At 39.0% G+C, this 24208-nt stretch overlaps 1 protein-coding gene across 1 annotated transcript in view; it reads right to left on the reverse strand.

Moving 5' to 3' along the window:
• LOC143038026 (RAD50-interacting protein 1-like) overlaps positions 1 to 24208 on the reverse strand; it is a 77976-nt gene that overhangs the window by 36784 nt on the left and 16984 nt on the right. Inside the window, exons 3-7 of the mRNA XM_076206876.1 lie at positions 18417 to 18541; positions 10077 to 10250; positions 7779 to 8019; positions 4954 to 5121; positions 94 to 319 (exon numbers count right to left, since the gene is read on the reverse strand). Coding sequence (XP_076062991.1) covers positions 94 to 319; positions 4954 to 5121; positions 7779 to 8019; positions 10077 to 10250; positions 18417 to 18541 — 934 coding nt within the window. The remainder of the gene's footprint in view (positions 1 to 93; positions 320 to 4953; positions 5122 to 7778; positions 8020 to 10076; positions 10251 to 18416; positions 18542 to 24208) is intronic.

Raw genomic sequence — 24208 nt, forward strand, 5'->3', positions numbered from 1 at the left:
TCATTCACGTATATATTATATATACAAGGACCTTACTCCCCTTTATTTGGGGGGTTGTCACAGTAATAAATCTTGCAGAGAATCGTGACTTACATTTACGTTCAATCTGAATCCATCTTAAGAACACTTGTGCCCTGGTAAGCACTGCCAGTACTGATGGCTGGGATGCTGGGTAACCAAAGCCATGGCAAAGCTCACGTTCGAAGTTTAGGGTTTCTTGTATTGTGTGGCACATAAGGTCATCATCATACTGTATTTCCCTCAGATCCTCACACAGCTTCAGTGTTACAAGGCGCACTAAATCACTCATAAATTCAATCTGGTGATTTAAAATAGATCATTCAATATTCTGTGGTACAATAATGACAGCACTATTTTACCACAATTTCAAAATAAAATTTCAAACAAAATTGAGAAACACATTCAGTGTCAAGGGTTACTGTCCTGAACATTTCACCTGCTAAAGTTCTACACTGCTTTGAGAACCAAGTATTAACAATGATATTTAATGGTGATTTATATATATATATATATGTATATATATATATATATACATATATATATATACATACATACATATACCAAAGGCTTTTTCCCCCTTACAAGAGAGGTAGCCAAAAAGAAAAAGGCATAAAAACCATTCCCACCCATTCCATCCCTAATACACTCCACACCCCTCCACCCTCCCTCTTATCTTGGCACCTCCTGGATGACGGGTCATCCCTGCATCTTGTCCACTGCCCTGGGTCAGAAGCAGTGTCACAAGACATAGCACATCCACAGCAAGGCTGCTTCATTAAATTGCCGATCCCCTCCTCCCCTAATGCAGAAAAGGAGAAGACGGGGAGAAATCCCTTTGGGCTGCGTCAAATTTTTCTCACACATACTACCTCACCCTACATCCCCCCACCCATTCCACCTCATACATCACAACATCATCCATATACAACCATTTTCCATTCACCCCTGTCTTCTGTCCTCTCTCGTCCTTCCTCAACAGACATTCCCCTCTTCCCAAAAGCCCCTTTCACCCCATCCATCCATCTCATCCTAGGTCGTCCCCTCATGTTCACTCCCTCCACATCTGCCTTCCATACCTCTTTTACTAATCTTTCTTCACTCATTCTTTCCATGTGTCCAAACCATCCCAATACTCTTTCATCCACCCTATCTCCCAACTCCCTTACCACCCCTGTTCTCCTCCTCACCTCATTTCTCACTCTATCCAGCCTAGCAACCCCTATCATACTCCTCAGACACCTCATTTCAAACACAATCAAACTCCTTCTCTCTTCCTCTCTTATGTTCCATGTTTCTGCTCCATACAGTGCTGTTGGCACAATCACTCCTTCATACAATCACTTCTTAGCATCCATTCCCAAATGTCTATTCCTCATTACACTTTTTAATCCACCAAAGAATTTACTCGCTTCTCCCAATCTACATTCTACCTCCACCTTCACTCCCCCCTTTCCTGCCACATTTGCACCCAAGTATCTAAAACTATCCACTTCCTCCAGTTGCTCTCCCTTAACCCCTTCCATACGGTGCCGCACACGTAGGCGTCATGAGGAGCAAGTGGATTCGCGACGCTGCCATATCGGCGTCTTGATTATATTTATTGTAGTCGCCCCTGTGTTTTTACATTCTCCCAAATGCGGCCTTAATCCCATTCTCTGTGGTTTTCAAAATTCGCGGGTGAAAGAGAGAACGATCGATATAAGCGGCGACTATATTTTATGATGCGAATATTATTTCGTACGTCGTACGGCTTGGCCTGCCCGCGAGATTTAAGTCCCGTACTGAAGTGGTTAATGCTCACTTCCAGTCTGCTGCCACTTTCACCCCTTGTACATCTCATCACCTTACTTTTACCCACATTTATCTTCAACTTTCTTCTTTCACACACTCTCCCAAACTCTGTCACCAACTTCCTCAATCCCTCTGATCCTGCTACAAGCGCAGTGTCATCCGTAAACAACAACTGGCTCACCTCTCACTTTTCTCCATTTTCTTTAACCATCTCCAATCCATGACCCACTACCCTTGCATTTACCTCTCGCACCACCCCATCCATGTATTAGTTGAACAACCAGGGCGACCTAACACATCCCTGATGAAGTCCCACCTTTACCTTAAACCACTCACTCTCTCCATTTCTAATCCTGACACATGCTCTACTACTCTCGTAAAGACTCTTGACAGCTCCTCGCTTTCCTCCTATCCTGTATATCTGCAATACCTCCCACAGTGCCTTCCTGTTTACCCTGTCATAAGCCTTTTCTAGATCCATAAAAGTCCAAAAAACATCCTTACCTTTTCCTATAGCTTTAACACATATCTGTCTTACCATAAAAATCTGCAACCTCTATCTGTCCTAAATCCACACTGCTCCTCACCTATTACTCCCTTTGTTCCTCTCCTAATCCTCTCAATCAAGATCCTCCCATAAGCCTTCCCAACAACACTTAACAAGCTAATCCCTCTGAAACCACTACACTCACACTTGTACCCCTTTCCCTTGAAATATGGTACTATACAGGCACTTCTCCAGTCCTCTAATACTCTACTCTCTCTTAAACACACATTACATAACCTCACCAGCCAGTCCACCATCACTATACCTCCTTTTTTCACACATTCTGCATGACACCCATCCAAACCAGGTGCATTACCTGCTCTCATCATCTTAACAACTGCTTTTTCTTCATCTTTCCTTATTTCTTCTCCATTTTCCTAACTCATCACTGTCACTTTCTTAGTGCTTCCCATCGCAACTACCTTTCCTTCTCCATCCTCCTTCATATTTAGTAACTCCCTAAAATACTCTGCCAAACTTCCTTTTACTGTCTTCTCTTCCATTATCATCTCTCCATCTGCACCCTTTACCTTTTCTTCTTTACTTGATTTGCCTCCACTTCCTCTCTTAATCTTTCCAAAATATCTTTATATTACTTTCAAAATTTTGTCATACTCTTACCCTATTTCACATCTGCTCCCCTCTTTGCCTCCTTTATCTTATGCTTTACTTCTCTTCTCTTTTCTTTGTACCTCATATGGTTCTCTTGTCCTATTTTGTAACCAATCTGTAAATGCTCACTTCTTCTCCTCTACAGCCTTCTTTGGTTCCTCATCCCTGCACCCACTACCCTTCCTTCTATTTCCTCCAGTCCAACTTGTTCCACACACCATCTTTGCACACCTTGTGACACTCTCCTTGAACCATTCCCATTCCTCCTCCACCTCTAGTTTTACTCTATCCTTCACTCCCTCTCACTCCTCTCTCAGCTTCTTGTACTCCTTTTCTTTCTCATTTAAGCAGTTCACTTTAAGCGCCTACGTAACTTCTGTCCTTTTCATCTTTCTCCATCTATCCTCCACTCTCAACTTATCTTCCACCAAAGAAATATCTGATATTCCCCCACTCTCTCCCCTTAGAATATGTACATCCTTAACTCTTCCTATTATACTCCTGGTTACCACTACATAGTCCATTAATGCTCTATCACCCTTCCATCCACCACCCTCTCCCATGTGTACTTATGCTTGACTTTCTTCCTAAACACTATATTTGCTATCAACTCTCTTGATACATCTCCACCATCAACTCTCCACTACGATTTTTTCCTGGAACTCCATACTTACCAACCACTCTGTCTATTGGTTCATTTCCTACCCTAGCATTAAGGTCTCCCAATACCACTACATGGATATTTCTCCCTAATCCTTCTATGTACTCATTTAGATCTATCCAAAAAGCCTCCCTTTCTTCTACACTCTTCTCACTACCAGGCCCATATGCATACATATACCAAAGGTTTTTTCCCCCTTACATGGGGGGGTAGCCAAAAAGAAAAAGGCATAGAAATCACTCCCACCCATTTCAATTCCCATATATTCCACTCCACTCTATCCTCCTCCCTCCCTCCTATCTTGGCACCTCCTGGATGATGGGTCATCCCTGCATCCTGTCCACTGCCCTGGGTCAGAAGCAGTGTTGCAAGACAACAGCACATCCACAACAAGGCCGCTTCATAACTTCGGCGACCCCCCACTCTCCATCCCCTCATGCAGAAAAGGAGAAGATGGGGAGAAATCCCTTTGGGCTGTGTCAATTTTTTTTTTATACATACTTCCTCACTCCCCATCCCCCATATGCACTTACAAAAACCCACATCTCCCTTCCCAGTTTCACCTTCATCCACATTAACCTTGAAGAAAACTCCTTCCACTCCACTACTTGCTTACCTATCTCTTCACCTACTGGTATATCCACCCCTTCTCTCCCTTGTCCTCTCTTCACTCCTGAGATCCTCCCAACTACACTCTCAAACTCAAACTCACCCCTCCCTTTCAACTTAGTTTCACTCAAAGCCAACACAATCTTTCTTCTCAGAAGTATACTGCCTATATCTTCCCTTTTACTTTCATCTGTACCACATCCATGCACATTAAAAGACCCAACCTTAGGGTACTGGTTGGAAAACTCCTCCTAGATCCTCTTATGCCTTTACTTATTTTTAGAAATGTTCCCTTTGGGGTTACAGGGAGAAGAATGCCTAATCCTATCTCCATCCTGTTTTTTGTCACCTCATATGACTCAAAAGGGAAGATTTGGTTGCAGTATTCTTATCCCCCACCACAGGGTTTGGCAAAATGAGAAAATGAATATTCAGAGAAATGGTACAGGACAGTAACAAGAGTGGGGGATCAGCATAATGGAGGGACAGCTACAGTTTAATAAATCATTTCTCTATAAATAGAGATTTCCTCTACTACAGACAAAATGGCGTGTGACTCTGGACTGTAGGGGCACCCCATACTGACCCTAAAGTATCAGCTGCATGCTACTTAGCAGCTTTTAACCCCACAATAGCATGCTGCCAATACCCCAGATGGGAGATGTATTCATTCTACATTAATTTTTGGTCAATATTTGTGTATGGGGCTTACCTTTGCATTGGAATGCTGGTGTCCACAGCGATTAAGAACTGGCTGGATGCGTTTAGTTAAGAAATCTTCATGAACTTCAATCCATTTCAAAACTCGAGTCAAATACCACTCAGGATGTTCTCGGCTATTTGTGGCCTTGTTGCTACTAAAGTGGTAGACAAATCTTACCTGTTCCAAAGGAAAAGAAAAGAAATATCTTGCTCATAATATAAAAATTTCATGGGGATATATACATACATACATATACCAAAGGCTTTTTCCCCCTTACAAGGGGGAGGGAGGGAAGGAGAGAGAGAGAGAGAGAGAGAGAGAGAGAGAGAGAGAGAGAGAGAGAGAGAGAGAGAGAGAGAGAGAGAGAGAGCAAGAGAGAGAGAGCAAGAGAGAGAGAGAGAGAGAGAGAGAGAGAGAGAGAGAGAGAGAGAGAGAGAGAGAGAGAGAGAGAGAGAGAGAGAGAGAGAGAGAGAGAGAGAGAGAGAGAGAGAGAGAGGAAAAAAAAAAAAAAACATTTCATTCCCACACACTCCACCCGCCTCCCTCCCTCTTTTCGTGGCTCCTCATGGATGATGGGTCATCCTTGTATCTTGTCCACTATCCTGGGTCAGAAGCAGTGTTGCAAGACACAGCACAGCCACAGCAAGGCTGCTTCATTAAACTGGCAACACCCCTCTCCACCCCCTCATGATGAAATGGGGAAAACAAGGAGAAATCCCTTCAGGCTGCATCAATTTATTTTTCATATATACTTCCTCACCCCCCATCCTCCACCCACTCCCACTCATGCATAACAGCATCATCCATACACAACCATTCTCCATTCATCCCTATCTTCTGTCCTCTTCCATCCTTCCTCAACAGACATTCCCCACTTTCCCAATGCCCCTTTTACCCAATCCCTCGATCTCATCCTTGGTTGCCCGCTCTTATTCACTTTTTCTACATCTGCCTTCCACACCTCTTTTACTAATCTTTCTTCACTCATTCTTTCCATGTGTCCAAACCATCCCAATGCTCTTTCAGCAACCCTATCTCCCAACTCCCTTTCCACCCCTGGTCTCCTCACATCCTTGTTTCTCACTCTATCCAGCTTAGTAACTCCTATCATACTTCTCAGGCCCCTTATCTCAAACACATTCAAACTCTTCCTCTCTTATGTTCCATATATATACATACATACATACATACAGATTCCTTTTATTCTAACTGGATTTATGCAACTATCAGGTATAGTTGTTGTTGTTGTTCCCTAGACTGTCTTGCCGAACAGTCCCATCTCCCTAAGGAATGCCATGGCTGAAAAGGTGTTTTCCCACAAATCTTTTATAGAGTGTATATTGTGTTGTTGGTGTGCATGATTGTGTACAATGCATCTTCCATAATGTGTTGTATAGTATGGGGTGAAGTGTTGCATCCTGGACAGTTATCTGCAATGCAGTCATGCACATTGCTGTTATAGTAATTAGCCATGATTACCAATTGGTCCCAGAAGAATTTTTGTGAAAATCTGTTACATTGTTGTCAATATTTTGGTGTATAAGGGGTATACTGAATTGCAGTAACTTGCAATGAGAGTCATCTATTCATAATAAGTGGAGATATTTATGATCAGTCACTACAATGTACTCAGCTTTTACCTATGGCTCCAAGAATATTGCTGACATACAGTAATGGCAAATCAATCAATCTGTTGCCTCAGATTTCTCTTACAAGGCTCTCTAGCCCAGTCCAGAGATGCTGGCCCCTTGGAGCCAGAGCCCTCTGGAGGGGTGGGGGAAATGTCTGTTCACTTATGGGGCACATCAGATAAATTCTTTGCTGTTGACATTTGATGACGTCTTCTGCAACTTGCTTTATGGTGATGATCCACCTGTGCAGCCTCTTGCAGGCCAGGCACAGTAGCCCCACACTAACAATCCCCAGACAACAACACAATATCTCTTTAAGTGTCTTATGATCCTGCTCACAGGTTGTTGTCAGTTTCCTGGAAGACATGGGTCTTCTGCAAGAGGCCAGGGGCAACAATTTTATTGATTGATTGATTGACTGATTGATTGATTGCCTGGGTTGGGCAGATGTAATGTGGAGTGCTTGACAAAGTGAGGAACAATTGCTGTGGATTGTATAGTGAGGTTGACATATACCTATGAGAGGGGACTATGCCTGAGGACTGGAGGAGGAGGGGTCTATGCCTGAGGACTACAGGAGTGCTTGTATAGTTCCATTTTACAAAGGAAAGGGGACATATATGAATTTAGTAGTTTTAGAGGGATCAATCTGTTGAGTGTGGTTTGAAAGTCTTATGGATGGGTGTTAATTGAGAGGAATAAAAGGGTAACAGGAGTAATTGGAGATGAACAATGTAGTTTAAAAAATGTAGAGGATGCAAGGGTCCAATTTTTGTAATAAGGCAGATATACAAGATGTTTTTAGCGTAAAGTTATGATGTTTTTTGGGCAGGGTTGGCTCTTCATCCACAAAGAGATAAAAGGAAAAACAAATGGGTATTGGATAGTGTGAGGTGTGGACGCACACCTTATAAGAAGCCTTTTGATATACGGTATTGATAGATACACATATTGTAGGTCCTTTCCCCTTATATGGAGGCAGTGGTCTAGCAAAAGAATTCCCTCACATTCTAGTTAATGAAATAATATTTCAATGCAAAAACAAAAAAGGTGGGGGCTATCTATTGTGATGTGGGAAAAAAAAAAAAAAAAAAAAAAAAAAAAAAAAAAAAAAAAAAAAAAAAAAAAAAAAAAAAAAAAAAAAAAAAAAAAAAAAAAAAAAAACGCACATTAGAATCCAGATAAATTTGATAAAATACCCACTTGCAGAGGACGTAAAAGTAGCTGCAGAGGTAGGGTGGTCTGTGGAAAGTCTGCAGTTATGGGAGGCATAGGTGGAGGTGTCGAAGGGGGTGGTGCAGATATGCCCCTGGGAAGAGTTAGTTGCAGAAGATATTGAGTAAGGGTGTCCAATCGCTGTAACTGCTCCTGGGAAGCTGGGGGCAGGTGCACTGTCTGATTTGTAAAAGGCCACTTGATAGCCTTCAGCACTAATTCAAATTCTCTGTAAGAATATCAAATAGTCAAGGGAATTAACCCATAAAAATTCAATACTCAGGTTTAAACTTGGTAACCCTACATATATCAACCACTATTACACAATATAATACATACGTATATATACCAAAGCTTTTCCCCCCTTATAAGGGAGGTAACAAAAAAAAAAAAAAAAAAAAAAAAAAAAAAAAAAAAAATGCATAAAAACCACTCCCACCCATTCCACCCCTAACATACTCCACTCCCCTCCACCCTTTTCCCTCCCTCTTATCTTGGCACCTCCTGGATGATGGGTCATCCCTGCATCTTGTCCACTGCCCTGGGTCAGAAGCAGTGTTGCAAGACACAGCACATCCACAGCAAGGCTGCTTCATTAAATCAGTGACCCCCTCTCTGTCCCCTCATGCAGAAAAGAAGACGGGGAGAAATCCCTTTGGGCTGCATCAATTTATTTCTCACACATACTCCCTCACTCCCCATCCCCCACCTACTCCCACTCATGCATCACTGTATCATCCATACACAACCATTCTCCATTCAACCCAATGTAGTATAATGGAGTTTGGAAAAAGTAAAAATAGAATATCAGAGCAATACAAAATTGGTACAGAGGAAGTCAAAAAAGTAAGCTCAGAAAGGAACCTAGAAGTAATTATCAGCAAAGACATGTCACCAGACAAGCATATCAACAAAATAGTTGGAGAAACCTTCAATTTACTAAGGTCAATGAAAGTGGCTTTTGATTACTTGGATGAGGAAATGGTAAAGAAAATATTAGTTACAAGATTGGAGTATGCTACAATACTATAGACACCCAGTACTAAAAAGAATATAAAGAAATTAGAAAGAATACAAAGAGCGACAACAAAGATGGCACCAACACTCTCCAAATGACATATGAACAAAGATTGTCCAAATTGGAACTACCAACTCTGGAACAAAGAAGACAAAGAGGAGATCTACTGACTATTTACAGAATTATGAAAGGGATGGAAGTCCTAGATAAAGATGATTTATTAAAGTGGGACAAGAGGACATGAAAAGAAACTCAAAAAGGATAGTTATAGAAGAGATCTGAAAAAGAATAGTTTCCCACACAGAGTGGTGGATACCTGGAATAAACTGAATGAAGCAACAGTGTGTGCAAATACTATACAAGAATTTAAGAACAAACTTGATGCTGTAAGATACAAAGACGGGTCACTACAAGCATAGTTCCCTTCCTGTACAATACAACTAGGTAAATACAGAATCATGAAAGGCACAGAAATCCTTGATAGAGAGGACTTACTAAATTGGGACAAGAGAAACACAAGAAGACACATTTATAATATATGTATAATATATATGTATATGTATATATGTATAATATATATGTATAATATATATAAATATATATATGTATAATTATATATATATACATATATATATATATATATATATATATATATATATATATATATATATATATATAAAGGATAGTTATAGAAAAGACCTGAAAAAAAGTCTTCCACAGAGAGTGGGAGATATCTGGAACAAACTGAACAAAACAATAGTGTGTAACAAAAACCATACAAGAATTTAAGAGCAAACTAGACAATGTGAGATACAAAGGCAGGACAATCATGAGCATATCTCCCCTTCCCATAAGATACAACTAGGTAAATACGTACTCTTAGTTCCTCATAGATGAAGGGTCATCCCAGTCTCCCACCCACTGCCCTGGGTCAGAAGCAATGCTGCAAGACACAGTACATCCACAGCAAGGACACTTCATTTAATCAGTGAACCCCCCCTCCGTCTCTGTCCCCTCTTGTGGAAAATAAAGAAAATGGGGTGAAATCCCTTCAGGCTGTGTCAGAATATCATTTACATACAGACACTCCCTACTCCCCTCCCCCCACTGCCTGCATGGAACCACCACACAGAAGACACAGACCAACTTATAATACAATGCCCTATGATAACAATCCCTAGACAACAACACAGAGGATGAAGCGTGAGAGGAGGGTACCAGAGGTGAAGAGAACCTTGAGATAAAGATAACATGAGAGGGTTTCTTACTTTGTAAATCTATCCTTGAGAACTCCATGCCAATGCAGAAGTGTTTCCCTTACAAAAGAGAAAAGATTCTTGCAGGCAGTGTCCTTGACTTCACAGGCAGCATCACTCAGTCGTTTGTAGCCAACCATGGCTTGGCCCTCTGCACCAATACTCAAGGATGACTCAATCTCTGAACTGAAAAATGCAATCAGAAAATATAATGCCAAGATAGTCCTAAACTTCAAATAACTGCAAGAACAAATGCTATTCTATCATTCATTCCATCTGTTGCCTCAGTTCTCTTGTGCAAGAGACCTGTCATTAAAGAATCCAGCTACAGTCCCCTGGGTTGGCCTACCTTGAGGAAAATTTGCATGGCTGTCTGTGCCATGTTAATGCTGGGCAGTATTAGATTATGTTCACTGTATTTTGCAGACATATATTTTTTGGATCTGAAGTCTGTTTCATGCTATTTCTGTGATGATGCTATTTCAATGTTGGGTGATGATCCAATCAATGTAGGCTAGTGAGGTTTTTGTGTTTTGGAATGTTTTCTTTTCTAGATTTGTAGTAGGTGGTGACTGTTTACAGAAGTTGATTGGTATGTCATATTTGTTTTGTAATTTGTGAGTGTAAGAGTTTTTTGTTTTTGTATGGATATTGCAGGTTCTAGTATATGAGTAATATGTTCCAAGGATGGAATATTGTTCCTAATCAATCCAACCTTAGGAAATTTCTCTCATATTTTCAATCAATACTCTTCTATAAACCTTTCTAGATAAAATCAAGTTTATTTCTCTTGGTTCTTCTTCTTCTATTGTATCCTTTCCCTTCACAGAATGGCATCACTAAAGCTTTTTACCATTCCCCTGGATTTTTTTCCCTTACATATTCTTTAAAAGCTTCAAGAATCATTTATGTACTGGTATATATCCTCCCCAAGAAACTACTTCACTTACAAATCTAGGTATTACTATTACTCATCATATCTGGGGTATTGGCTGCATGTTATTGTTTTTAAAGCAGTGGTTCTTAACTTCTTTTGGATGTGACCCATAATCCTGTCCAGATCGAGTATGGCAACCCTTACTTTCATAAACACTTTTATTTAAACCATAAAATACTTGTATTTACCTAGTTGTATTTACCTAGTTGTAATATATGGGAGGGGAGCTATGCTCGTGGTGACCCGTCTTTGTATCTCTCCGCATCAAGTTTTATCTTAAAATCTTGTATAGTGTTTGCGCATACTGTTTTGTTGTCTAATTTGTTCCATGTATTTATTGCTCTGTGTGGGAAACTGTTCCTTTTCAATTTTTTTCTATAGCTATCCTTTTTCAGTTTTTTTCCGTGTCCTCCTGTTTTACCATTGTCCCACACTAACAAGTCGTTCCTGTCTAAAACTTCCATTCCTTTCATTATTCTGTATATAGTCAGCAAATCTCCTCTTTCTCTTCTTTGTTCCAGAGTTGGTAGATTCAATTTGGACAGTCTTTGCTCATATGTTAGTTCAGCGAGAGTTGGTGCTAGTTTGGTTGTCGCTCTTTGTAATCTTTCTAGTTTCTTAATATTCTTTTTGGTACTGGGTGTCCAAAGTGATGCTGCGTACTCAAGTTTTGGTCTTATTAGTGTAGTTAGTATTTTCTTTATCATTTCTTCATCCATATAAGCAAATGCCACTTTGATTGACCTCAATAAGTTGTATGTTTCTCCGAATATTTTATTTATATGCTTATCTGGTTTCATGTCCTTTCCAATCATTACTCCAAGATCTTTTTCCGAGTTTGCTTTTTTTATTTTTTCTTCCCCAATTCTGTAATCTTTTGATATTCTGTTTTTACTCTTTCCAAATTCCATTATACTGCATTTCTTTATATTAAATTTTACTTCCCACTTTTGAGTCCAATTCCATATCGTGTCCAGATCTTGTTGCAATGAGTTGCAGTCCTCTTCCGTTTTTACCTTCTTTAGTAATTTTGCATCATCTGCAAAGAAATTCATATAGCACTCCACGCCTTCATTCATGTCATTAATGTATACGGCGAACATGATCGGGGCCAGTACTGATCCTTGCTAGTAAAAATGTGTCTATATCTCAATGTTTTACTTAACCTTAAATAATAATGACTTAGGAATTCTACATTCAGGATTAATTGATAATATTTTGAATAGGAATATTGGGAAAATGACATGTCCAAAATTCCTTGGTGATCCATTCAAATGTCTTGGTGACCCAACTTTGGGTTAATCCAAGGGTTAAGAACCACTGCTTTAGGGTATATATATGGGGCACCCCTATGGACCAGAACCACATATCATTTTGTCTGTGATAGAGGAAATCTTTATTCATAGAGAAATGATGTTACTTTATCATACTGTGACTGTCCCTCCATTATGCTGTCCACCCACTCTTAATACTGTCCTGTACCACTTCTTTGAATATTCATTTCCTTTTTCACCAAACCCAGTAGTAGTGAAGAAACCTGCCACAGAGTGTTTCCATTTGAGTCATAAAAGGCAACAAAAATGGGATGGGGAGAAGACTAGGCTTCCCACTCTCTGTAGCCCCAAAGGGAACATTCCTAAAAAAAGGCAAAGGCATAAGAGGGTCTGGGAGTTTTCCAACCAGAACCCTAAGGTTTGGGTCTTTTAATATGTGTGGATGTAGTACAGATGAGAGTAATAGGGAAGAGATAGGTAGTATGTTTGTGAGAAGAATGATGGATGTGTTGACATTGAATGAAATTAAGATGAAAGGCAGGGGCGAGTTTGAGTTTGGGGGTGCAGTTGGGAGGGTGTCAGGAGTGAAGAGAGGACAAGGGAGAGAAGGGATGGTTATACTAGTAAGTGAAAAGATAGGTACATGTGTGGTGGAGTGGAAGGAGATTTCTTCAAGGTTAATGTGGAAACTGGGAAGGGAGATGTGGTTTTTTTTAAGTACATATAGGCTTGGTAGTGAGATGAGCATAAAGGAAAAGAAGGCTTTTTGGATAGATTTAAATGAGTGCATAGAGGATTTAGGGAGAAATGTCAATGTAGTGGTATTGGGAGATCTAACAAACCAACAGAAGGAGTGGTTGGGAAGTGTGGAGTTCCAGGAAAAAATTGTAATGAAGAGATGATGGTGATGTGTCTAGAGTTGATGATAGCAAATACACTGTTTATGAAGAAAGTCAAGCATAATTACACATGGGAGAGGGTGGTGGATGGAAGGGTGGTAGATAGGGCTTTAATAAACTATGTAGTGGTAACTAGAAGAGTAGTAAGAGTTTTGGATGTACATGTTCTTAGAGGGGAGAGTGGGGGAATATTAGATCATTTTTTGGAAGGTAAGTTGGGAGTGGAGGATAGATGGAGAAAGAGGAAAAGGACAGAAGATACAGACGTGCTTACAGTAAACTGCTTAAATGAGAAAGATAAGGAGAAGGAGTACAAGAAGATGATAGAAAATTGGGAGGGAGTGAAGGATAGAGTAGAACTAGGAGTGGAGTAGGAATAGTGATGTTTCAAGAAAGGAATCACAAAGTGTACAAAGATGGTGTGTGGAACAAGAAGGACAGGAGGAAATAGAAGGAAGGGTAATGAGTGGTGGGATGATGAAGTAAAGAAGGTTGTTGAAGAGAAGAAATGAGCATTCTCAAATTGGTTGCAAAATAGGATGAGTGAATCATATGAGACGTACAAAGAAAAGAGAAGAGAAGTAAAGCATAACATAAAGGAGGCAAAGAGGAGAGATATGAAATGAGGTGAAAGTATAACAGAAAACTTTGAAAGTTATAAAAATATGTTTTGGAAGGAAATTAAGAGAAGAAGAGGAGACAAATCAAGTAGAGAAGAAAAGGTAAAAGGTGCATATGGAGACATGATAATGGAAGAGACAGCAGTAAGAGAAAGCCAAGAGTATTTTAGGGAGTTGCTAGATATGAAGGAGGATAGGGAGAGAAAGGTAGTTGCCATGGGAAGCGCTAAGGAAACGACAGTGATGAATGAGGAAAATGGAGGAGAAATAAGGAAAGATGACATGAAAACAGTTATTAAAATAATAAGAGCAGGTAAGGCACCTGGGTTAGATAGGTGTCATGCTTAGTGTATAAAAAAAAGAGGTAAAGTAATGATGGACTGGCTGGTGAGGCTGTTTAATGTTTGTCTAAAAGAGGGTAGAGTGCTGGAGGACTGGAGAAGTGCCTGTATAGTTCCACTTTAGAAGGGAAAAGGGGACAAGTGTGAGTGTAGTGGCTTCAGAGGGATCAGTTTCTTCAGAGTAGTTGGGAAGGTTTATGGGAGGGTTTTGATTGAAAGGATTAGGAGAGGAACAGAGGGAGTAATTGGTGAGGAACAGTGTGGGTCTAGGACAGGTAGGGGTTGTGTGGATCAGATTTTTGTGGTAAGACAGATATGTGAGAAAGCTTTAGGAAAATGTGAGGATTTTTTGGGGGCCTTTATGGATTTGGAATTGGGTTATGACATGGTGGACAGGAATGCATTGCATGAGGTATTGCTGATATATGGGATAGGAGGAAAGCTGTTAAAAGCAGTCAAGAGTTTTTATAAGAGTAGTAGAGCCTGTATTAGAATTAGAAATGGAAAGAGTGGGTGGTTTGAGGTAAAGGTGGGGCTTTGCCAGGGATGTATTTACCTAGTTGTATTTTACAGGACAAGAGCTATGTTTGTAGTGACCCATTTTCGTATCTCTCTGCATCCAGCTTATTCTTAAAATCGTATACAGGTTTGGCATTCACTGTTTCTCCGTTCAGTTTGTTCCAGACATCAATCACTCTATGTGGGAAGCTTTTCTTTTTCAGATCTCCTCTATAAGTGTCCTTTAGTTTCTTTTCATGTCCTCTTGTTTCTCTTCTGTCCCACTTTAATAAGTCATCTCTATGGAGGATTTCCATCCCTTTCATAATTCTGTAAATGGTCAGTAAATTACCTCTTTCTCTTATCTGTTCCAGTGTTGACAGATGTAGTTTCTCCAATCTTTGTTCATATGACAGATTTGCCAGTGTAGGTGCCATTTTTGTCGCTACTCTTTGGATTCTTTCTAATTTTCTTATGTTCTTCTTTGTGCTACGTGCCCACAATGTTGCGGCATATTCTAGTTTAGGTCTTATCAGTGTAACCACTATCTTTTTTAACCATCTCATCTATGTAGTTGAAGGCCACTTTCATTGATCTTAATAAGTTGAAAGTCTCTCCAAATAATTTGTTAACGTGTTTGTCAGGTGTCAAGTCGCTTGAGATGATTACTCTCAGGTCCCTTTCTGAATTTACTTTTTTGACTTCTTTGTTTCCAATTTTGTATTGACCCGATACTCTATTTTTGCTTTTTCCATATTCTATTATGCTACATTTCTTGATGTTGAAGCTCATCTCACATTTCTGACTCCAGTCCCATATTTTGTCTAGGTCTTCTTGTAGCGATCTACAATCTTCTTCCGTTTTTACTCTCGAGTAATTTGGTATCATCAGCAAAGAAGTTCATGTAACAATTTACTCCCTCATCCGTATCATTTATATATATGGCAAACATTAAAGGAGCCAATACAGAGCCTTGCCGGATGCCACTTTTCACATCTTCCCAGTTTGAATTTTTGTCTCTAAGTACCACTCTAATTTTTCTTCCAATTAAAAGTCCTTTATCCATTCTAGCAGCTTACCTTGTATTCCTCCTATTATTTCAATTTTTCTTATTAATTATTTATGTGGTACCTTATTGAATGCCTTCTGCAAATCCAAGAAGGTGCAATCTACCCAGCCATCTCTTTCTTGTATTATCTCAATTAATCTCGAGTAAAAGCTAATTAGGTTTGTGGTACATGATCTTCCACTTCCACAGCCAAATTGTTTAGGGTTTATTATTTTACTTTCTTCCAAGTGTTTGGTCCATTTATTTCTGATGACTTTTTCATATATTTTTGGTACTGTGCTTGTAAGGGATACCGGTCTGAAATTTGTAGGATCTTCCCTATTTCCTCCTTTGTATATTGGTACTATGTTTGCATCTTTCCAATCTTGCAGTACCTTTCCTTCTTTGAGTGAGGAGTCTGTATCTTGTATAGTTTGTCTGTCAGTTTGTCTATACACTCTTTCAGTATCCAATTTGCAATTCCGTCTGGTCCATGCGATTTCCTGACACCTAGGTTTTTTATTTGATCTCTTATTTCTTTTTGTGTTACTTTCATTTTGGGTGATCTTTCTTGTTTTATATCTTCCCAAAATTGTGAGCTCTCAATTGTAAAAACTGACCTGAAATGTCTGATCATGACTTTTGCCATTTCTGTATCATCTATATATTCTTTATCTCCTTCACACAATTTCACTATTTCGTGTTTATCCTTTAGTTTTTCATTTATATACCTGTAAAAGTGTTTGGGTTGATCCTTACATTTGTCTTTATATCTTTTTCATAATTTCTTTTTTCTTTTCTGCGTATATTCACATACAGTATTCGTTCCTAAGTTTTATATATATTTGCCATTTTAATGTTTTTTCTTTCTTTTTTCCATTTTTTCCAGGCTTTGTCTCTTCTGTCTGTAGCCTCACTGCACCTTTTGTTATACCAACACTTTATATAAATCTCTTTTTGTTTCTTTTTTGGTATATATTTGTCAATTCCTTCCTTGTACTTTTCTTTGAATATGTTCCATTTGTCTTCCATCTTTGTTTTGTTGCCGTGGCTGTTCAATTTATACATGGATGGTGTGAGAGGTAAATGTAAGGGTAATGGGCCGGGGATTAGAGATGGTTAAAGAAAATGGAAAAAGAAGAAAAAGAAAAAAGTAAGATAAGGCAGTTGTTGTTTGCTGATGACACTATGCTTGTAACAGGATGAGAGGAAAGTTAGTGATGGAGTTTGGGAAGGTGTGCAAAAGAAGGAAGTTAATGATAAATGTGGGTAAAAGCGAGTGATGAGGTGTACAAGGGGAGAGGATGGCAGCAAACTGGAAATGAGTATTAAGGGAGAGAGGTTGGAGGAAGTGGATAGCTTTAGATACTTGAGTGCAAATGTAGCAGGAAAGGGAGGAGTGGAGATGGAGGTAAAATGTAAATTGAGAGAAGCAAGTAAATGCCTTGGGGGATTAAAAAGTGTAGTGAGAAATAGACATTTGGGAATGGATGCTAAGAGGAGATTGTATGAAGGAGTGATTGTGCTGACAGCACTGTATGGGGCAGAAACATGGAAAATTAGAGAGGAAGAGTTTGTGTTTGAGATGAAATGCCTGAGAAGTATGTTAGAGGTTACTAGGCTGGATAGAGTAAGAAATGAGGAAGTGAGGAGGAGAGTGAGGGTGGAAAGGGAGTTGGGAGATAGGGTTGATGAAAGTGTATTGGAATGGTTTGGACAGATAGAAACAATGATTGAAGAAAGATTAGTAAAAGAGAAAGCAGAAGTGGGGGGAGTGAATATGATGGAGTGACTCAGGATGAGAAGGATGGATGAGGTAACAGAGACATTGGAAAAGAGGGGAATGTCTATTGAGGAAGGAAAGAAGACAGATGATAGGGGTGTATGGAGAACGGTTGTGTATGGATGATGCTGTGATGCATGAGAGGGAGTGGGTGGGGGATGGGAGGGTTGAGGGAGTATGTGTGAATGATATTTTGATAGCCTGATGGGATTTCTCCCTGTCTTCTCTTTTTCTGAATGAGGGGACAGAGAAAGGGGGATCACCAATGAAATGAAGTGGCCCTGTTGTGGATGTGGTGTGTCTTGCTATGTTGCTTCTGACCCAGAGCAGTGGGTGAGATGCAGGGATGACCCGTCACCCAGAGAAGCCAAGAAAAGGAGGAGGGAGGAGTGGTGAATGGGAGAGGAGTATGTGGGGATGAAATGGGTGGGAGTGGATTTATGCCTTTGACTTTAGCTACCTCCCTTGTAAGGGGGAACAAGTCCCTGGTATATGTATGTACCATTACTTTCAGCAATTCTCCACTATCCATGTTTTTATCTTCTCCCAATCAATCTATCTGTTGCCCCAGGTATCAGAACAAATAGAATACTACTAATATACATAGCCTTCCCCAAAATCTTGCTACACATTAATCACATAATAAGTTCATACACAAATTACTAATACTCCATCAAACATCCCTAACATTTGCACACTTGCAATCAGCAGAAAAAGAAAAATCAATAATAAAAAAGATAAATAAACAAATAAAATAAAATTCAAATCAATGAATCAATCTTTTCTAAGTAACATGTGGGCTAATGTAGTGGCTGTGGATGAATTCTTCAAAGCCATAGGTCTTCAGCAAGAGAGGTCTGGGCAAAAGAGTGAGGATACCTTGTTCCAAACTTACATTTTTTAACTTTATCTAAGACTAATTAATAAAAAATATGAGAGAATTTCATCTCACCTTTGCTCATCCACAGCTTGCAGCCACTGTAGATATGCCTGAACACGCTTAATTTCTCTCACCTCTCTAACTCCAGAGCCTATTTCTTCCATCAGGTCAGCCACTGATGATTTGTGCTCTGTTAACTGAATAAATTCAATGTGAAATGAAAAGTGTTTTGAGGAATAGGTACTTGGGGACAAATGCAAATATAAGAGGGAGGGAAGAGAGTAGTTAGCCAATTCACATTGGGATTCACGGACGAGCTCACCCATTGGCAGGGATAAATCAGGGATGGGGAGTTACACCCACAAATACACATTTTTTACTCAAATATAGGAACATAGTGATCATCAAGAACCATACGTGTCCAAACGGAGAAACCAATCAAAATCATTATAAACGAAAGGGATTGTGGTTGAGGGTTGCCTTCTCCCAACAATAAATTGGTGGATGTATTAGATTAGATATCGTGGAATAGAACAAAATCATTATTATTATGTGTAGAAATAGAATGATACTTAAAAGGTGGCTGGAAAGCTTAGCAACATAATCCCCCACGTTTCAATCGTGCAATCAAGAGCATCAAATACCACCTCACGCTACCTCTGCATTCATATGTTGTTCTTGTCTTGTACATACATACATACATATACCTAAGGCTTTTTCCCCCTACACAGGGGGTAGCCAAAAAGAAAGGCATAGAAACCACTCCTACCCATTCCATTTCCTATATATTCCACTCCCCTCCACCCTCCTCCCTCCCTCTTATCTTGGCACCTCCTGGATGACAGGTCATCCCTGCATCCTGTCCACTGCCCTGGGTCAGAAGCAGTGTCGCAAGACACAGCACATCCACAGCAAGGCTGCTTCATAAATTCGGCGTCCCCCCATGCAGAAAAGGAGAAGACGGGGAGAAAATCCCTTTGGGCTGCGTCAAATTTTTTCTCATACATACTTCCTCACCCCCCATCCCCCACTCACTCCCCCTCATGCATCACAGCATCATTGATACAAACCCCTCTCCATTCACCCCTATCTTCTGTCCTCTCCCATCCTTCCTCAACAGACATTCCTCTCTTTTGTAATGTCCCTTCCACCCCATCCATCCATCTCATCCTAGGATGCCCCCTCATATTCACTCCATCCACATTTCTTTTACTAATCTTTCTTCATTCATTCTTTCCATGTGTCCAAACCATCCTAATACTCTTTCATCAACCATATCTCCCAGCTCCCTTTCCACCCCTGTTCTCCTCCTCACCTCCTCATTTCTCACTCTATCTAGCCTAGTAACTCCTATCATACTTCTCAGACATTTCATCTCAAACACATTCAAACTCGTTCTCTCTCTCTCTCATGTTCCATGTTTCTGTCCCGTACATTGCTGTTGGCACAATCACTCCTTAATATAACCTCCTCTTAGCATCCATTCCCAGATGTCTATTTCTTATTACACTTTTTAATCCACCAAGGCATATACTCGCTTCTCTCAACCTATATTCTACCTCCCCCCCACTCCTCCCTTTCCTACCACATTCGCATTCTTGTCTTGTAATCCAATGAAAAGATTTTGGCAAACTTTGGTATGTATATATGTATATGTATATATATATATATATATATATACATACATATACATATATATATATATATATATACAGTATAAGCTCTTTTAACCTTTTAACCGGCACGAGTGGGACCAAAGACGTGCTGGAAAGGGGAAATCCCGGTTACAAGAAGGAATATTAAAAAAATACATTTATTGCCTTTATTCATAGAGTACTTAAATAAAATTCATTCAATGGCTTCACTTTTGTTGTTTATTTATTTACCAGTATATTCATATTTATATATCTTTATCTATTTTCATGAAATCACGTATGTTTCTTTGTTTAAAATGTTTGTCTCTCTACATTAAAAATTCATTTTGAAGACAGTGAAGAGACATGACGTCGTGAGTCCCCATGTAGGTGCACTGCTCTGCAAACTTGATAAATGTTGCCAATCCTTCCACGTTACTCTTGGCTCTGGGTCATCTTCCTCTTCACTATCAGCCTCTGTTTCCTTACCATGCTTCTCCTCAATCACTGCCTGAATGATTTCGTCGTCAGTTAGTGTGGGGGTGATAGCTTCGTCATTGTCGACCTCCATCCACTCCTGAAGAGCTTCATCAGTGACGCTAAGCTTAGCACTACCACTCATATCCTTCAACTCAGCCATCACTGCCTTCCTTTGCTGTCGGTATGTGTTTGTGTGTTAAAAGAGTTGCTAATAGACAGTCGCACGATTAACATCAGGCATCTTATTACAGTGGGCACTGGGCCTGACGGAGCGGCGGGATTTGTGGGAGATGGCGGGAAAGATGTGCCCTACCTCTGGCGGCGGCGGGAGTGGCGAGGGAATTAAAATTTTTATTTTTTCAAATTTTTACATTTTTATACAAAATTGTTATTTCCTCGTGAATAATATGCTGGTTATAAGAAGGAGCCGGATACGAGAATAACGGATAAAAGAGCTTTTGCTCTATATATATATATATATATATATATATATATATATGCAAAATAACCACAGGAGAAAGGAAACTTGTAGATAATAAGTACTTTCGTATATTACATCTTCAGACTAAATTTAATCTGAAGATGCAATGTACGAAAGTACTTACTGTCTACAAGTTTCCTTTCTCCTGTGGTTATTTTGCATTTTTGTATCACAGTGATATGATTGCTTGCATATACAGATGCACCTCTACTTACGTTCATTCGTTTTACGTTTTTTCGATTTTACGTTTGAACAGACTGTAAAAAAAAAAATTGAGTGAATTTTTTAGTTTAGCGCACTCTCCGTAGTTCTAACGATACTTACGCATGATACTGCGTCCATTGTTTCCATTGCACAAACGACAGACTGAAAGTGCCTTGCCTCATCCTCATCCTCCTCCACCATCTCAATTTATGTTGCTTGAATTTAATTTAGTTGAAATTAATGTTATTATTTTACAATGTTATGTGTATAATTAATGATTTAGGGGTGATTTGTAAGATACGGTAATAGAATTTACGGATGTATAGTACAGTAACAACTTACGTTCATTTTCAACTTATGTTCGGCTGTTCGGAACGTAACTAAAACGTAAGTTGAGGAGCGTCTGTATATAACAAAGGATTACAAAGGCAAAGCATGCCGACAGGAGACCTTTTGATCCATATCTAGGTCGGATGAAAAAAAAAAAAAAAAAAAAAAAAAAAAAAAAAAACATATATATATATATATATTAATAATAAATTAAAACTATAACAATGTAAATAACAATTAAAATACATAAATAAATGCATTGGTATAGTTGAATAACAAACAAACAGGTAAATAGTAAATGATAATAAATTGACATATAACTAATAATAAATGAAAATCACAGACAAATTATAACAAAACAAAAACAAATAATATAACATACATTATAATAATTACAGCATCTTACTTAGGTATTTATCTAAATGATTCTTAAAGCTTCGAACTGAACTACATTGCACTACCTGTGCAGGAAGTTTATTCCATTCATTAACTACACGGTTGGCAAAGTTGTTTCTACCTACTTCCAAATTGAATCTATTTCCGGACAGTTTGAGACCATTGTTTCTTGTCTGATTCTCATTCAATGTGAAAATTTGGTCACTTTTGATGTTGTCAATTCCCTTTAAAATCTTAAAGACCTGTATCAAGTCACCTCTGAGTCTACGCTTTTTTAGGGAAAACAGATTCATGTGCTTAAGTCGATTTTCGTATGATTTATTTTTGATATTTGGAATCAGTTTTGTGGCTCGCCGTTGTACTTTTTCCAGTCTGTCAATGTCTTTAATGAGATTCGGTGACCATACGGAAACAGCATATTCCAAATGTGGACGAACTAACGATTTATATAGCTTGTTAATGAGTGATGGACTTTTGAAATCAAAAGATCGCGCAATCAATCCCAGAATCTTATTTGCTTTCTCAGAGGCTGAAATACACTGCTTGGATGATTTGAGGTCGTTACTGATAATTACGCCGAGATCTTTTTCACTATCCACTTTTGTTAACGAATTTCCAAATAACTTGTAATCGTACTTGCTGTTATTTTTACCTATGTGCATTACCTTGCATTTACTTGTGTTAAATTTCATTAGCCACTTTTCAGACCATTGCTGTAATTTATCTAAATCTTCTTGAATATCTAATTGGTTTGAGTGATCATTTGCCACTCCGCACAGTTTTGTATCATCAGCAAATTTGGAAACAGTAGATTTTAGTCCATGGTCTATATCATTTATATATACTATGAATAGAAGTGGCCCAAGAACGGAACCCTGAGGAACTCCACTTGCAACACTTTTCCATCCAGAAGTTTTTCCATTTAAAACAACTCTCTGTTTTCGACCTTTCAACCAATTACTAGTCCAACCTAATAGGCTACCACTTATTCCATGCAAAGCTAATTTAGTAAGTAGTCTTTCGTGTGGGACGGTATCAAAAGCTTTTGCAAAGTCTAGATATATTAAATCTATATTGTTTCTTTTGTCATAATTCGAGACAACTGTGTTGTAGAATTCGAGTAAGTTAGTCACGCAAGAACGTTTCCGTCTGAAACCATGTTGGCTATCATTTATCAAACGGTTACTTTCTAAATGATATTCGATAGCATCTCTGATGATAGTTTCCATTATTTTTCCTACGATCGAAGTCAAACTAATAGGCCTATAGTTATTTGGTTTCTTTTTGTCACCTTTTTTGAATATGGGAGTAACGTTAGCTAGCTTCCATTCTCTTGGGACATCTCCGGATATGATGGATTTCTTGAAAATAATTTCTAATGGAACAACAATCTCATTTTTCATTTCCTTTAAGATTCTTGGATGCCAACCGTCAGGCCCTGGTGTTTTATTAACTTTGAGTTTGTCTATACACCTTTTAATTGTTTCTTTTGTTATATTTACCGTAGTGAGTAAGTTTACCCCAGACTTTTCACAGGTTTCAGTTTGGAATTCACTTTGAGGTGTTTCATTTACGAATACCGAGCTAAAATAATTGTTTAAGAGATTACACATTCCTTCATTTGAATATTCAAGTTGACCGTCAGCAGATAATAGTGGACCAATGTGATTCCTAACAACCTTTTTATCTCTAATGTAACTATAGAATTCTTTGGGATTCTCTTTGGATTTATCAGCGATGTTCATTTCGTATTGTCGTTTTCTTTTTCTTATTGTCTTTTTTAAATCTCTCTGTATTGATACATAACTTTCATAGTCATTAGATGCACCCGAGCACTTATATTTCTTATAAGCCTGTCTCTTTTTAGCAATACTTTTTTCAGTTTCTTTGTCGAGCCACTTTGGGCGAGCCTGATTTGGGGGACGTCTGTCCTTAAAAGGAATGTAAGTTTGAATCATCTTAGTGAGCGTATTTTGAAATATTTCCCACATCTGATCTACAGGCCTTTCGTTTAATTTGTCCTCCCAATCTGTAAGCTGAAGCTCCTGACGTAGTTCTATGAACTGAGCTTTACTGAAATCGGGTATTTTAGAAGCACAAGTATCTATTCTAAAATTGTTTAGGAGTTTGAATCTGACTAAGTTGTGATCGCTATTTGCAACAGATTCACCGACTTCTACATCAGTTGCCATGCTTTCGCGGCTAGTGATCAATAAATCGAGTAAGTTTCCATATCTTGTGGGCTCTTTTACATGCTGAATTAAGTAATTGTCACCAAGAAAATCAATCAAGCGACTACCTATATGGCCATGTTCAAGGGTCATCCAATCAATGTCAGT

The sequence above is a fragment of the Oratosquilla oratoria genome, chromosome 23 (assembly GCF_046742065.1).
Source record: "Oratosquilla oratoria isolate Oo_2021 chromosome 23, ASM4674206v1, whole genome shotgun sequence".
Lineage (NCBI taxonomy): Eukaryota > Metazoa > Arthropoda > Malacostraca > Stomatopoda > Squillidae > Oratosquilla > Oratosquilla oratoria.